Source organism: Thunnus albacares, chromosome 24 (assembly GCF_914725855.1).
Source record: "Thunnus albacares chromosome 24, fThuAlb1.1, whole genome shotgun sequence".
NCBI lineage: Eukaryota > Metazoa > Chordata > Actinopteri > Scombriformes > Scombridae > Thunnus > Thunnus albacares.
In genome coordinates, this window is record NC_058129.1 from 14,526,840 (window position 1) to 14,541,021 (window position 14,182).

The 14,182-nt window shown below is 40.7% G+C and overlaps 2 protein-coding genes across 3 annotated transcripts in view; both read left to right on the plus strand.

Annotated features, from left to right (window-relative positions):
• Window positions 1-807: 807 nt before the first annotated feature.
• Window positions 808-10,914, plus strand: pwp2h (PWP2 small subunit processome component). Of its 2 annotated transcripts, XM_044344570.1 has the most exons (21): window positions 809-980; window positions 1,351-1,463; window positions 3,064-3,158; window positions 3,283-3,382; window positions 4,593-4,736; window positions 4,818-4,953; window positions 5,037-5,272; window positions 5,502-5,645; window positions 5,727-5,797; window positions 6,005-6,141; window positions 7,140-7,288; window positions 7,423-7,570; window positions 7,678-7,828; window positions 8,093-8,273; window positions 8,406-8,553; window positions 8,725-8,833; window positions 9,120-9,185; window positions 9,705-9,923; window positions 10,055-10,205; window positions 10,333-10,407; window positions 10,616-10,914. In XM_044344570.1, the coding sequence occupies exons 1-21, from the start codon at window positions 963-965 to the stop codon at window positions 10,779-10,781; spliced, it is 2,757 nt and encodes a 918-aa protein (XP_044200505.1). In that variant the 5' UTR covers window positions 809-962; the 3' UTR covers window positions 10,782-10,914. The 2 variants fall into 2 exon arrangements, with proteins under 2 accessions (XP_044200506.1, XP_044200505.1); XM_044344571.1 differs by lacking the exon at window positions 10,333-10,407 and having other exon boundaries at window positions 808-980.
• A 42-nt stretch (window positions 10,915-10,956) lies between these two features.
• The window catches only part of LOC122976220 (NACHT, LRR and PYD domains-containing protein 12-like), a 105,747-nt gene continuing 102,521 nt past the window's right edge, over window positions 10,957-14,182 (plus strand). The window contains exon 1 of the mRNA XM_044344568.1: window positions 10,957-11,679. Coding sequence (XP_044200503.1) covers window positions 11,663-11,679 — 17 coding nt within the window. The 5' untranslated portion in view covers window positions 10,957-11,662. The remainder of the gene's footprint in view (window positions 11,680-14,182) is intronic.

Here is a 14,182-nt window from a genome sequence, read left to right on the forward strand (position 1 = left end):
AGTCTTATAAAACACCTGAATGTTGCAAAAGGGATCCATTCCTACAATAGGACATGCTAAAAGAATATTTGTAACACCACATGAACTAAAACAAACCATAGAGCAAACTCATTGCAACCCAGTACAAAGTAAAACAGACATGCTATGAATTTTAAAGTGTAATATTGATATTTAATTGGGAATTTTAGGAGGGTTTCACAAAGATAGAACAAAACATTTGTGATTTTTCAAACAGAGATTAAGTAACCTACACCAACCATGTATGCTTTTTTTATGTTTTCGGTGTCTGTCCCATTCTCTGCAAACACGATATCTCAGGAATGCCTTGAGGGAATTTGGCACAAACGTCCACTTGGACTCAAGGATGAACTGATTAGAATTCGGTGGTCAAAGTCACTTCATAAAACATGTTTTTGGCCATAACTCAATAATTCACCCACCAATTATGACAGAGTTTCACACAAATGTCTGATAGGATAAAATGATGGAGTGATGACATTTAATATCCAAAAGGTCAAAGATCAACTTCACTGCGTCATCATAGTATTCTGATTGTGGTCGGATATTGATGGTGACACCAATCTTGGGTACTCACCTTGAAACTGTGGTGATTGTATTAAATTCCTTCAAAGTCTCCACTATAAATATAATATGAGTCTGGATAGACTTGGATGGAAACTGTAACTTGACTGGTTGGCAACCGCGAGGCGTTATTTCTATTATTAAAATTAATGTGCCATGTTTCTCATTTTCAGTCGTTTACCCTCCGCTCCGCCAGGGGGCGCAGTGTGTTTGGGTTTAGCTCAACTCAAACCGGATGTATGAAGTGTCAACAAAATGCAAACACGTGTGGTGTAGCAGCAGCGGGGGAAGAAGCATGTGTAATATTAATACTTTTACTCGGGCTATATAAATATTAAGACACCAGATAAATGCATGAAGTGTAAGGAATATTTGGAAACATGAAGTTTGCTTACAGGGTAAGTACGTGATGTTTAGCTAATGTATGAGAGAGAACTCACACCAAACTTCATTCAAAAACTGTTCAGTTTAGACTGCAATTGCACATCAGTGAGGTGTAAACTGTGTGGCTTTGTTAAGTGTGAGCATTCACACTTAACTTGTGCTGACGTCTGTCACACCAAAAATCATTTGGTTGTCTAATTTTTATCGTTTTTAAATGGGTTCTTCCCCGTTTTCAGCTAAAATAACTCACAACTGAAGAGCCACTGAGTTGATGGTATTTTAATAAAGTCTCAACTCAAGCAGAACGTTTTACTGTTTGGTAAATTGGTATGAGTGGGTTTATTTGTTAATATCTGCCTGTAAGCAATCTGCTGTTTGTTGTAGTTTTCAAATCTACTCGGAGCAGTCTATCGTCAGGGGAATCTGAATTTTTCCAAAGATGGCAACGCTGTGATCAGTCCAGTTGGAAACAGAGTCTCTGTCTTCGACCTGAAAAAGTAAGTTTTAAGTTGGGTGTTTACAGGCCTGATAAACACAATGTGGTGCCCCCCTCCTCCCACTTTACATATAAAAAAGTTAAATTATAAAGACCATAGATTTACATGGACTTATAGCTGAAGTACAGGCTCAACACACACCTGGTCTCAGGTGATCCGATCACAAGTGGACAGCTCTAATTACAAGATGTGAACACACGCAAGACGCATTGAGATCCGATCACTCAGACCACATTCAGAGGTGGTCTGTCCCGCATGTGGTCACATTCGTTTAGTAGTGTAAACGCAATGTGGCCTGGTCCACATTGAAGGATCGCCTATTCAAGTGCTGTCCTCTATTTTTCACCAGACTAGACACAGGAATTGCATTGCTGCCTCCTGGTCCATGAGCCCTCCGTCCAAAGCTGTGTTCAACTTGTTTGGTAACGGGATAAATGCGTTATTTTGTTTTTCCATTTTCATGTGAAAAAAAGAAAACAAAAACAAATCCACTTCCCGTTTTCTCCTGTTTTTCCCGTTTCCTCATCAAATTGGCAGTTGGAATAGAAATTAAACCAAAACCAGAAAATGATTTGTTTTTCGCTTGTCTGTCTAAAAAATATTTCAGAAGTTAAACACTGTTGAATAGTTTCCTCTGTTCTGTCAAGTTGATAACTACAGTTTTTAGTTTCGCTGCGCTGCTCAACATAATGAGCTCAGGATTTATCAGAAGGACAGCTGCTTTACTCCAAACAATTTCATTGTATGAACGTGGACTGTGTGTGTGTAACAACTGACCTTTTGGATGTGCAGAAGAGCACAGAACATTAATGAACATTAACTTATAATATATTTGTTTATCCTGTTATCAAACAAGTTGAACACAGCTTTGGACGGAGGTTACACGGACCCCCGGTCCTCCCGCCGGTTCAAACCAACAATGAATTTGGTCTTTGCAAACGGAAATGATGGACGTATTTATTTTCATATAGAGCAGGGAAGTGAGAGCCGATCACAAGTGGCCACCCGAATCGACCCAAGACGCATGATAATACCGGGTGTAAACAGGGCCACTGATGCTCAAATCTGAATGCAACTCAATATTTCCATCATAAATGACCTGTATGAAGCCTACATGCAAAACCATTACAGAGTATGTCTAAAGAAATCATTACACACATATACCAAATAAGGAAAGCCCAATAACGACTGTTGCAAGCAACCATTTCAACAGCTGAGTGATCATAGAGCGTCAGGTGAGGTGATGTGAAGGTATGGTTCCCCCGGGCGGATGCAATGTATGGATAATCCGGCCCAGGGTTTTTCCGACTAACCTTCTTCCATATAACTTTTGTTTTTATATACAGTACAATATGAATTACCAGATGTTGGTGAATAAATGTAGCAGCAGGATGAAACAAAACACATTCTCAAATATAAACTGGTGTTGTACATTTTGCTGTAATTCAGTAACGCAGCCTACACCTGAACTTGTTTTCAGAATGGTACTGAACTAAAATGAAACCTGTATGTGTAAACAGATGAAAATCAAAGCAAAGTTGGCATTTATTAATAATAAAAGCCAAAGCAAGTCTGAAGCAATTTCTTCTCTGTCCTCTAGCAACACATCTGAGACGCTGCCAGTCTCCACTACAAAGAACATAACATGTGTGGGTCTCTCTCCTGACGGGAACCTGGCAATCCTGGTGGATGAAGGTGAGAAATTACACTGACTGTGCTAAATAAAAACTTTCTTTCTCTTCCCGTTTTGTCTTGTGATACCCAATAATAAGAAAACATTAAAAACCCAAATGCGTCTGTTCATGTTTGTGTCGTACAGATGGCGCAGCGCTTCTGGTCAGTCTCATCACCCGAGCCATCCTCCATCATTTCCACTTTCACAAACCTGTCAGCAGCATCCGCTTCTCCCCTGACGGCAGGTAAAGATGTCTGAGGGAGCTCTAACTGAAGAATCAACACTTCAACAGACCTCATTTTTTCTATTTATTATGAAAAGGAAAGGTTGAGAATTTATAAGATTTCAGGTTTGATTTTATTGATGTGTGGGGAGATTTTTTTGAAACTGAAAGAAACAACATAAAGATGAATTTATGCACAGAAGTATGCACAGATTTTTAATTTCTCCCTTTAAACACTTTCATCCATCCTTTTTAGTATCAGATACAACTTGCATTCAAGAAAAATCATATGAGCATCATAAAGGCATAAATTATGGGGTCCTTTCCTGCATCTGTCTATGAAAGGAAGGAATCTCTGTCTGTATGTCCTTCGTGTATCTCTTAAACCGTTCATCGGATCAACGCAACACTTGGCAGGTGTATGGCTGGGGAAGGAAAGGAGCGCAGTGTCGAATTTGGTGCAATTTGGACACACGGCATGATAAATATTAATGAATTTAAACTCTGAATAAACAAGCCATCAGCCGATCCACTTCTGGGCTCTGCTGCTACTGCATGTCATGATCAGAGCTTTACAACCGTGCCATGAGAGGGAGGAGGGGAGGATATCTCTCTTTGTGCAGTGTCAAGTGTGAAGTTGTTTGGACACACGTCACGTTTAATACACTTTGAATTAACAAAACGAACCGCTAGCTGCTCTGCTCTGTGTCTGAGTGGAGCAGGGACTGTTTGATACAAACACCTTCACATCACAGCGGGGCGGGGCTTCTGGTCTCTGACTTGCTGAGTGGGACAAAGGCTGCGAGAGAGGAGAACCAGCACACAGGAGAAACAAAACAGAGGCGCAGGCAGTAAAACTAGCCAATAGGAGCACAGACACGTTTCATTGGCAGCAGAATCAACCAATGGAAGGCCATAAACTGCTTCTGCGCTTCAACTTCTGTCTAGTCTGTCTGGATTAAAATCTAATTTATTAAATCCTTATCATTTTAATTGATAGATTTATCAATTGATACATATATATGTGGCTCTCAAGAAATAATAAGCAATCAGCCCGTTATGAACAGGCATGTTTGGAACGGGTGCTGCACTAGTTTTGTTAAATTTGGCATTTTGAAATACTGCTTAGGGTTGTGACCATCTGTGCTGCTAATCTGTTTTAATGTTACAGTATATTTGTGACTCTCCTGGATGCTTTTAATTCACCATCATTAAACTGTGACTTCCTCAGGAAGTTTGTTGTCACAAAGGAGAATGTAGCGTTGATGTACCACGCACCTGGGAAGCAGCGGGAGTTTAACGCCTTCGTCCTGGACAAGAGCTACTACGGTCCTTATGATGAAACCACCTGCATCGACTGGACAGACGACTCCAAGTGAGTAAAAGTCAAATGATTTGTGTGACACCAAAGTGTAAAAGAAGCCTGCGACTGATCGAACAAATCCTTTCCCTTCAGGTGTTTTGTGGTTGGCAGCAAAGACATGTCAACGTGGGTGTTCGGCGCAGAGCGCTGGGCCAACCTCATCTACTACTCCCTGGGTGGACACAAGGACCTCATCGTGGGCTGTTTCTTTGAGAAGGACAGTCTGGATGTGAGTTTCAATACAGACGACTCTGCTCACAGAATGAAATCCTCATTATCACCACAAACTGTATGTTAATCCTGTGTCTCCAGCTGTACACGGTGAGCCAGGACGGGACGCTGTGCGTGTGGGAGAGCGACACCGAACTGGACGGCCTCGTCCTGAAGAAAAGCCGCGACAAACCCAAGCCCCCGAGACAAGGGGAGGATGAGGATGAGGATGAGGAGGAGAGGGTGGAGGGAGAGGAGGGAGAGGTCATCAGAGGGAAAGCTGAAGCTCCCAAAGAGAAGGAGGAGACTAAGAACGTTCGATACAAGCAGAGGAGCAAGTAAGAACTTTTATTTTTCTTTCTTTTTTTGGCTGATTTTGTCAATGAAATCTCTTTTTTTTCAATCCTATAATGGTGAATCCAGACCTGTCAATTAGGATTTGATGATGAAATTTGCATCATAATTAAAATATATAACAGCCATTTTCAAGTGTGGATATACATGCAATAATCTCATTAAAAAGATAGTATATTATGGGTTTAATTGAGCAGGATTGTGCTCTTATAGGCACTTCTTCAATAAGGAGGGGGATTTTAACAACTTGACAGCCGCCGCCTACCACAAGCCGACACACATCCTGGTCACAGGTTTTGCCTCGGGAATCTTCCACCTGCACGAACTTCCAGAGTTCAACCTTATACACTCGCTGAGGTGAGAGAAAAGCTGACTTACATTCGTCACATTTTCTCATTTAAATTATAATGCTTTAGCTGATTATTTGAGTCCTTTCAGTATTTCAGACCAGAGAATCGCTTCAGTGGCTATAAACAGCTCTGGAGACTGGATCGGCTTCGGGTGCTCGGGTAAGAAGTCTTTTCCTCTTTAGTTGTTGTTCTTTTTTGTGTTTTGCCCATTTAAGATCTTCAAATTGCATGGAGTTAGTTGAATAGTCTAATATTTTACTCAATAAGTAGCACTGAGTTCAACTGTTTTTCAGAAATTTGTTTGCAGAATTTAAAATAGAAGTGTTTTATTATTCTGGGATATCTGTGGATATTCGTGTGTTTCAGGGATGGGTCAGCTGCTGGTGTGGGAGTGGCAGAGCGAGTCGTACGTCTTCAAGCAGCAGGGACACTTTAACAACATGGCGTCGCTGGCTTACTCACCTGACGGACAGTACATCGTAACAGGAGGCGATGATGGCAAAGTGAGTGCTCCACATCTCTCTATATAAAGCAAGGAATCTGTATGTATGTGTGTAAATACAGACAGCACCACTCTGCCATTGCAAATCCACACTGCGGTTGGAGATGGGATTACATCTGTAGCGATAAGAACTACTATAGAGAATGAATTAAAAAAGTTTAGAGAGTTAAGCTCTGTCCCTGTTCCTCACAAGCAGGAACTTTGTTTGTATGTTCAAGACATAACACAGGATGTCTCCTGCGCATTTTGAAGGTGTGAGGTGTTTAGGGAGCATCGGTAAATTATAGCGTCTACTGATAATCTGCATGAGAAGCGTTTAGGGGACGGGCACAGCTCTCTCAAGGTATTGAGAAATAAGCCCGTTCCAAACAGGCACATTTTGAACGGGCACTGCACTAGTCTTCCAAATGCAGCATTTTTCTCAATTTATATGCAGTTGTGGAAAAAAGGGAGAAATAATATGATGATTGTCAGAGCTTGAAGAAAATGAAATAAAAAAACAAGTCTAGAAATAAAAGATGATTTCATTTCATTACACATATATCTGCACTTTTTTATTATTGTTAAGAAACTCTCATGCTTGTGTAATAACCACAAGCATTAAGTTATATGAAGAATATTTCTTGCTCAGCTTCAATCATAAAGAAAATTGAAATCTGGAAAAGGAAAAGTTAGTCTGTCGCAAGGCTGAAATGAGCATGAAAAACATCAGGACTCATGTAAAAATGTCAAAAATCAAAATAAGTGACTTAATTTCCAGTGTGTTTGAATCTGTAAGGATGAAAACTCTCAAACAGGAACAGAAATGTTTCACTCAGTTATGTATTATATGCATTTACACTGATGTCACAGATGATTCAGCATTTTAATTTTCATGCAACTTAACCAGGCTTTAAATTGCTTTCATTGTATTTCAAACCCCCCCCAAAAAAACAACAACCTGTGCTTTGATTTCAGTGTGTTTGTATCTGACATCAGACTGTGGTTTCATTTCCGCAGGTCAAAGTGTGGAACACCAACAGCGGCCTTTGCTTCGTCACCTTCACAGAGCACACCAGCAGCGTCACCAACGTCACCTTCACCTCTAGCGGCTTCGTCATCGTCAGCGCTTCTCTGGACGGGACGGTCCGAGCGTTCGACCTGCACAGGTGAACTTACAGTGAAGCTGGTTCGCTTCCAAAGTTTGATAGAGATGGTGAATGAGCATGAGGATGTAATATATGAATCTGTAACTTAGCAGTATATGTATGAAGGAGTTTGTGTGTGCATATATTCATTACAGGTACCGAAACTTCCGGACGTTCACGTCGCCTCGGCCTGCGCAGTTCTCCTCCCTCGCAGTAGATGTCAGTGGAGAGCTGGTGAGCGCAGGAGCCCAGGATTCCTTTGAGATCTTTCTCTGGTCCATGCAGACAGGCAGACTGCTGGAGGTAGGCACATAATGATATTTTTTCAGTGAAATGCAATAAAAAAAACTTGGCTTAGGTTTAAACATGTTCTTATTGGCCTCGTCTCCTTCCTCCCTGTGGGTGACTAGGTCCTTGGGGGCCACGAGGGTCCAGTCAGCTGCCTGTGTTTCAGTCCAGTCCAGTCCATCCTGGCCAGCGCCTCATGGGATCGCACCATCCGGCTGTGGGACATGATGGACAGCTGGCAGGTCAAGGAAACACTTCCCCTAACCTCCGATGGTAAATAATGATTGGTTGAAGCACATGGATTTGTAAAGATTTAAATTATTCTTTAAAGTGGTTATACACATTTTTTTTTCTCAGGTTTTGTTTGATTCCTGTGCATTTGTAGAAAGTTTCTAAAAGTATCCAAACTTATTTTGAGAATTTCAAGGCTCTTTATGTTTTGAAATAATTAACACAAAGACTAAAGCTATTCAGAATAATGTGGCATAACTCTGCTTAAAGTGACCAAACACACACTTCTTTCCATGTTTTTCTCAGGCCTGTCAGTGACTTACCGCCCTGACGGTCAAGAGTTGGCCGTGGCCACTCTGAACGGTGAGATCTCTTTCTGGAACCCTCACACAGCCACACAAAGCGGCTCGGTGGCTGGACGCCACGACCTGCAGATGGGCCGCAAAGAGACCGATAAAATCACAGCCAAGCAGTCGGCCAAGGGCAAGTGAGTGGGCAGGATCACACCCTCTGTCTGCAGTTCTCTCACAGTTTATTTCCTCTGGTCCAAACCATAGAGGAAATGTTTCATTTGTAGGATTTATGATTCAGGTTATGTGTCATCTTTGCTGTCTATCAGGTCCTTCACGTCGCTGTGCTACTCTGCGGACGGGGAGTCTATTTTGGCAGGAGGCCAGTCCAAGTTTGTCTGCATCTACAACGTCAAGGAGCAGATGCTCATGAAGAAGTTTGAGATCTCTTGCAACCTGTCCTTCGATGCCATGGAGGTAAGGCCTCACATTCAGCTCAGCCACAGCTTTTAGAGCAATGCATCATGAAATCTGAAACTTTGTTCAGTTAGAAGGACTTGTTAGTGCTTTCAAATGTAGAAATAGATAGTATCCTAGTTCAGTTGCAAATGTACATGACCAGAGACTGTGGTCCTGTTTTGCCTTCAGGAGTTCCTGGACCGACGGAAGATGACAGAGTTCGGCAGCCTGGCGCTGGTGGATGAGGGAGCTGGAGACGGAGACAGCGTCAACATCAGCCTCCCTGGAGTCAGGAGAGGTGCGAAGTGTCCTTCAACAGTCAGACGAGCTTTCATAAAGAAAAACAATCATTATCTTTATTATAAGTATCATTATTATTACTATCTTTTTCACCCAACAGCAGTGGTTTATTTGTTAGTCACTTTGGTTTTTCTCCTTAAATAGACATATTTTCAACAAAGTGTTCAATTAAAGACACTTTGTTGTTGCTTAAGGTCTTCAGATCGTGTTCCCTCAATCTCTGATGTTGCATCACTTCACTCCCTGTGCTCACTGTTGTTTTCTCTCTCTGTGTCTCTTTAAAGGTGATATGAGTTCCCGACACTTCAAGCCAGACATCAGAGTCAGCTCACTGCGTTTCTCCCCTACTGGTAGGTAACAGAATTACAAGTGAGAGGTTTTTTTTTCCTCATGCAGAGAAGTTGGCATCACCAAGTGTTTTGAACAAATATTCACGGGTAAAATCTGACCGAGGAGAAAAAAATGATATGTTATAAAATTAGATGGCTTTCCTTACAGTTTTGGAAATGTTTGTTAGTTCTGGACATTTTAATTCAGCAAAAACAGTCCAAATATTTTAATTTTTGGCCTGGTCACCCATCACACTTCTAGGTACAATCATAAAGTTGCCTAGCAGCTCTCACAATAAAACATAATGTGCATCAACAAAAATCTTCAAATATGGTCTAAAATTAAGTTGAAGAAGCTCAGGAATTTAGATGAGGGGGGAAACTAAAGGATTTATAAACATCAAGGAAATAAAAACACATACTGTTCACATTACACACTTAAAATTTAATTTATTTTCACGTTAAGAAGACGATGGAGCCTTTGAGGGGAATGTCTGCTGTCAGCTGGTAAATAAAGTAGTTCCCTCTTCCTTCTCTCAGGTCGTAGCTGGGCCGCCACCACCACCGAGGGCCTGCTGGTCTACTCCCTTGATGGATCTCTAGTCTTTGACCCCTATGACCTCGACCTTGACGTGACGCCGGCCAGCATACGCAAGCAGCTGCGGCTCCAGGATTGGGCGTCGGCCATCGTTCTGGCATTCAGACTCAATGAAAAAGCCCTCAAGCAGGAAGTGCTGGAAACGGTGCCACATGATCAGAGTGAGTGACCATCTTTCCCACAACGCAGCGCCTCCTGGTGTCGTAGTTAAATGTAAAATAATGTTACTGTGTATTTGAAGCTGAAAATCCTTGTACAATATGGATTGGGGGTGTGTATGTGTGTTTTCCAGTCCGAGTGGTTTGTGGTTCTCTTCCGGACATTTACGTTGAGAAGTTGCTGGGCTTTGTGGCGGCGTGCTTGGAGAAGTCGGGTCACCTGCAGTTCTACATGACCTGGGCCCAGAGCCTGCTCATGCTGCACGGACAGAAACTCAAGAACAGGTCCGTTTCCAGTCCTTTATTAGTTTTTATTCATCTGTTTTAAATTATAATGTGGCACAAGATCTTTGGCACAAGATTTTAAGTAAACTTGATTGATTGACTCTACTTGATGATGTTTGCTGTGCAGGTCAGGAGCCGTACTGCCCACCCTGCAGGCGCTGCAGAAGAGCATCCAGAGACACTTTGACAATATGTCCAAACTGTAAGTGTTAATATTTTACATTTGCACAATTTTACTACACTTACAAAGATCTTTAGCAATATGTCAATATTTTTTTATACACTTTCCTCTTTCTGTTCCTTGAATGCCGTCATGTTACAGTACAAGTGTCCACAGAGAATCTCGAAACCCAAATTCAAACCGATTCATGTTAAGTCAGTAATTTTGCATGTGTATTTTCTCTGTTCAGGTGTGACTTTAACATGTACAACATTCGTTATGCCGTGGCCCTGTCCAAGCAGAGGGGCATGAAGAGAGCAGCTGAGGAGGATGAGGGGGTCGAGGAAGAGGATGAAGAGGAGCTGTCTGAGGAGATGAGCGAGGCCTCTGTGGAGGACGCAGAGATGATGCTGTAGGCCTGACCTCATTCCAACAACATCGCCACAAATGGAGAATAATAATGTTGGACTGTCAAAGCAAACAGATTTATATGTTCTTTAAAAAATGATTGTAAACTGATTTTTTTTATTAAATTCATGTGTAAATGTGCAAGTTTTATATTTTCTTTGGTCTGCTTTCAGTTGGGTTAAATGTCTTGCTGGACTCAGACATGTGATTCCACTTATTGTGGTTGAATAGACTTGTGTGAGCATGTATGTACAGATTGAGATTGATTTATATCTCTCTGACTCTGCCGTTGAAGTTTTGAGACCTCATGTAATTGCCAGCACACCTCCGTCCACATTCAACCTGAGCAGAGGTTTAATGAAGTAGAAACTGAACACCTGTGTGGGTGTGCAGTGCTTATGATTAAATATTTTAGATAGTTTTAAGATAGTCTGGCATATGCAGTTGAAGCTTCTTCCCCTTTTCAAGTAACCTTCTGGTCAGAATCTAGCAGCACAAATGGTCTTTTGACTCTGCAATATACTCCTCCAGGCCAGCTGGGAGATGTAGTCCTTCAAGCATGTCCTACATCTGACCGGATGGCTCAAAAATCTCTTAAAAAGGGAGGCGATAGCATTCTTTGTCCTTCAAAGTATCCCAAGAGGTGCTGATTGTATTTTTTTAAAAATATTTACAACAACGTTACTAGTTTAAATCCCAACACACACTCCATAAGACACATTTTATTTAACATTGGCTATTGATGTTCCCTTGAGCATGACACTGAACTCAGCAACTACTGGATGACTTGGAGAAGGAAGAGATTTGAAGTCTCTCCCGCCCCTCAGGGTCATGTGATTTCTTGTAAGTTGCAGAAGTGAAACTAAATTCAACGGAGCAGGAGGATAAAATGGCGTCTGACGCGGGGTGAGTGTTAATGAAATATTCTTATTTTACCATGAAAGTCTCAGTCATTTTCCTACCTGAGGACTGTAGAGGGGAGAAGAGTCAGAATGAACTTCTGTGGATATAAAGAGAGGAAATAAAACGGGTAGATAACTTGTTTGCGTGGTATTTCCAGTGTTGTGTCGAACTTTCTCACGAAGCCCTCGCTGAAAGAACAGGAAGTTTTTGCCGTTCTGTTTTCAAATTAAGCTGTAATCATTTCTTCCAAATGCAGTTCATTTGTTCACAATATAGGTAGCAACCTTGCTCCGGAGGATGAGAAAAAAACGATGTTAAGTTTTTTTTATTTGCTCGAAATTATTAAGTTATTCGGTAGTGGTGGTGTTCAAGTTTGCTTCCTGTTGAAGTGTAAAATGTTCTAAAACTGGTGTAAATTATTGTTGGCCGTTCAAGTTTATACAGAAATCATGAATGTTGCATCATTATATAGACTTTCTCTTCAGCGACCTCAACTCTGACTGACTTCCAGCGTCCCTGCATCAGACTTTATGATTCAACCATAAAGATTTATACTGTCTGTTAATATTTGACTTTTGTTCCGGGTTTTTCAGTCCAAAGTTCAGAGCTGCTGTTCCGTTATCAGATTTCCTTAAAGAACACTTCAGGTTAAAGATGAATACAGAGAGTTGAGACTGTTTGTGAATCAACAGACCTTAAAAACCGCCTGCTGTGAGTTACATGTTTGTTCTTCTTCTGGTTGGTTTCCTGGTTGAAGCTGCTGATTAATTTCACCTTCACTCATCATCTTGATTCAGATTATTTTCAGCATCTAAAGGTAAGGTAACCAACAGTTTTCACCATGTTTGTGTCTGCGGGTGTTAAAATGATCTGATAACAGTAGAGATGGTCGTTATAGTGATGAGTTATGTTGCTTTGTTGACTGCACTGGTGGAATGAAATAAGAGTATTTATCAATACTCTTATCGGTTCTTTTTCATTACCAAAGAATTGGGGATTTTTGAATTATTAAAGAAAGAATAAATTCAGAACAGTCAGCAAAGTCACTATATAAATTCAATAATATCTCACTTGAAAGAAATAAAAAAATATCAGTAAAATAAATAATATTCCTGACATTAAAATACTGCGTGAAGTTTAAAAAGAATGAAGAACACAGACATCAGTCAGTATCTTCATCCTGTCCTCCTCCTCCTCCTCCCTCTGCTGCTGGTTGAGAGGAGGGGCTGTTTCAGCCAGTAGCTAAATTTACAGGAATTTAACACATTTTAATACACGATAATAACTAAGCTAAACACAAACACCAACAAATAGAGCAGAGGAGAGGACAGAGAAGCTAGAGCGACCATAAATGACATCAAACCGTGATAGACACTCAGCAGTTTCCCGATGACACAGGAGGCGTTCAGGTACAGTGTTGAGCGTAGGTCACCTGTGTTTTCGAAGCGCTCAGAGCCCAAAACAAATTTCTATGTGGTTATGCAGGTAAAAACCAAGGGAAAAAAGACTTGACAGCACTGTGAAAAAACATAAGAAACCCCTGAAGTTTAATGATGAAATTGTGAAAATGTGTATTCGAATGTAGGATGAAACTGGCATCAAAACAGACAAACGCCTCCAAGAACAGCTCAACGTTTATGAATAGAATAAACAAAGTGTGCGAAAGAGGAGGGGTTGTTACTTATGAGCGGCATCATCAGAACCATGAATAAAGTACTTAATATGATATGAGATGAAATGCTGATACCAAGTACCTGCAGAAAACTTCTGTTTTAGGAACAGCAAAAAGTCATATTCAACCAAGTGAAAATGTAAACGAGCCTGTAATCATACAACAGAATAAGAAGATGTAGAAACACTAGAAATCATTTCCAAAGATAAAAAGTAGGTTAAGTTTTATCCTCACAACACATTTGATAAGACAAATTTTATTTAACATTTACTATTGATGTTCCCTTGAGGATGACACTGAACTCAGCAACTCAGTGTGAAGACCTGTCCTAGACTAACAAATGAAGGTGAAATTCAAAAGAAAAAAGTTCTGAGAAATTACATGATGATGACAGTAAGTTACACACTAAAACATTTTGACCAAAACCCATTTTAATTTAACCTGTTAAAGCCAAAATAGATTCTCATAAACACGTTATGTTTATGATACACACACATACGTTGACAGTGCCATGTGATTTTTTTTTTTTTTTTTTTAGGTGGCAGTACTGGAACTGAGAGTGAACTGAACAGATGAATAAAAACTGACATCTGACGCAGGGTGAGTGTTAATAAAACATTCTTATTTTACCATGAAAGTCTCAGTTTCCTCCCTGAGGACTGTAGAGGGGAGAAGAGTTAGAATGAACTTCTGTGGATATAAAGAGGAAATAAAACAGGGAGATACTAACTTGTTTGGGTGTTTTCTCTCTTGTCACTGTGACTCTTGAAAAGACTTGTTTCTCTTGAATCTTGCTTTCTAATCTCACAGTCAGTGTTACTGGTTTACCTCTCA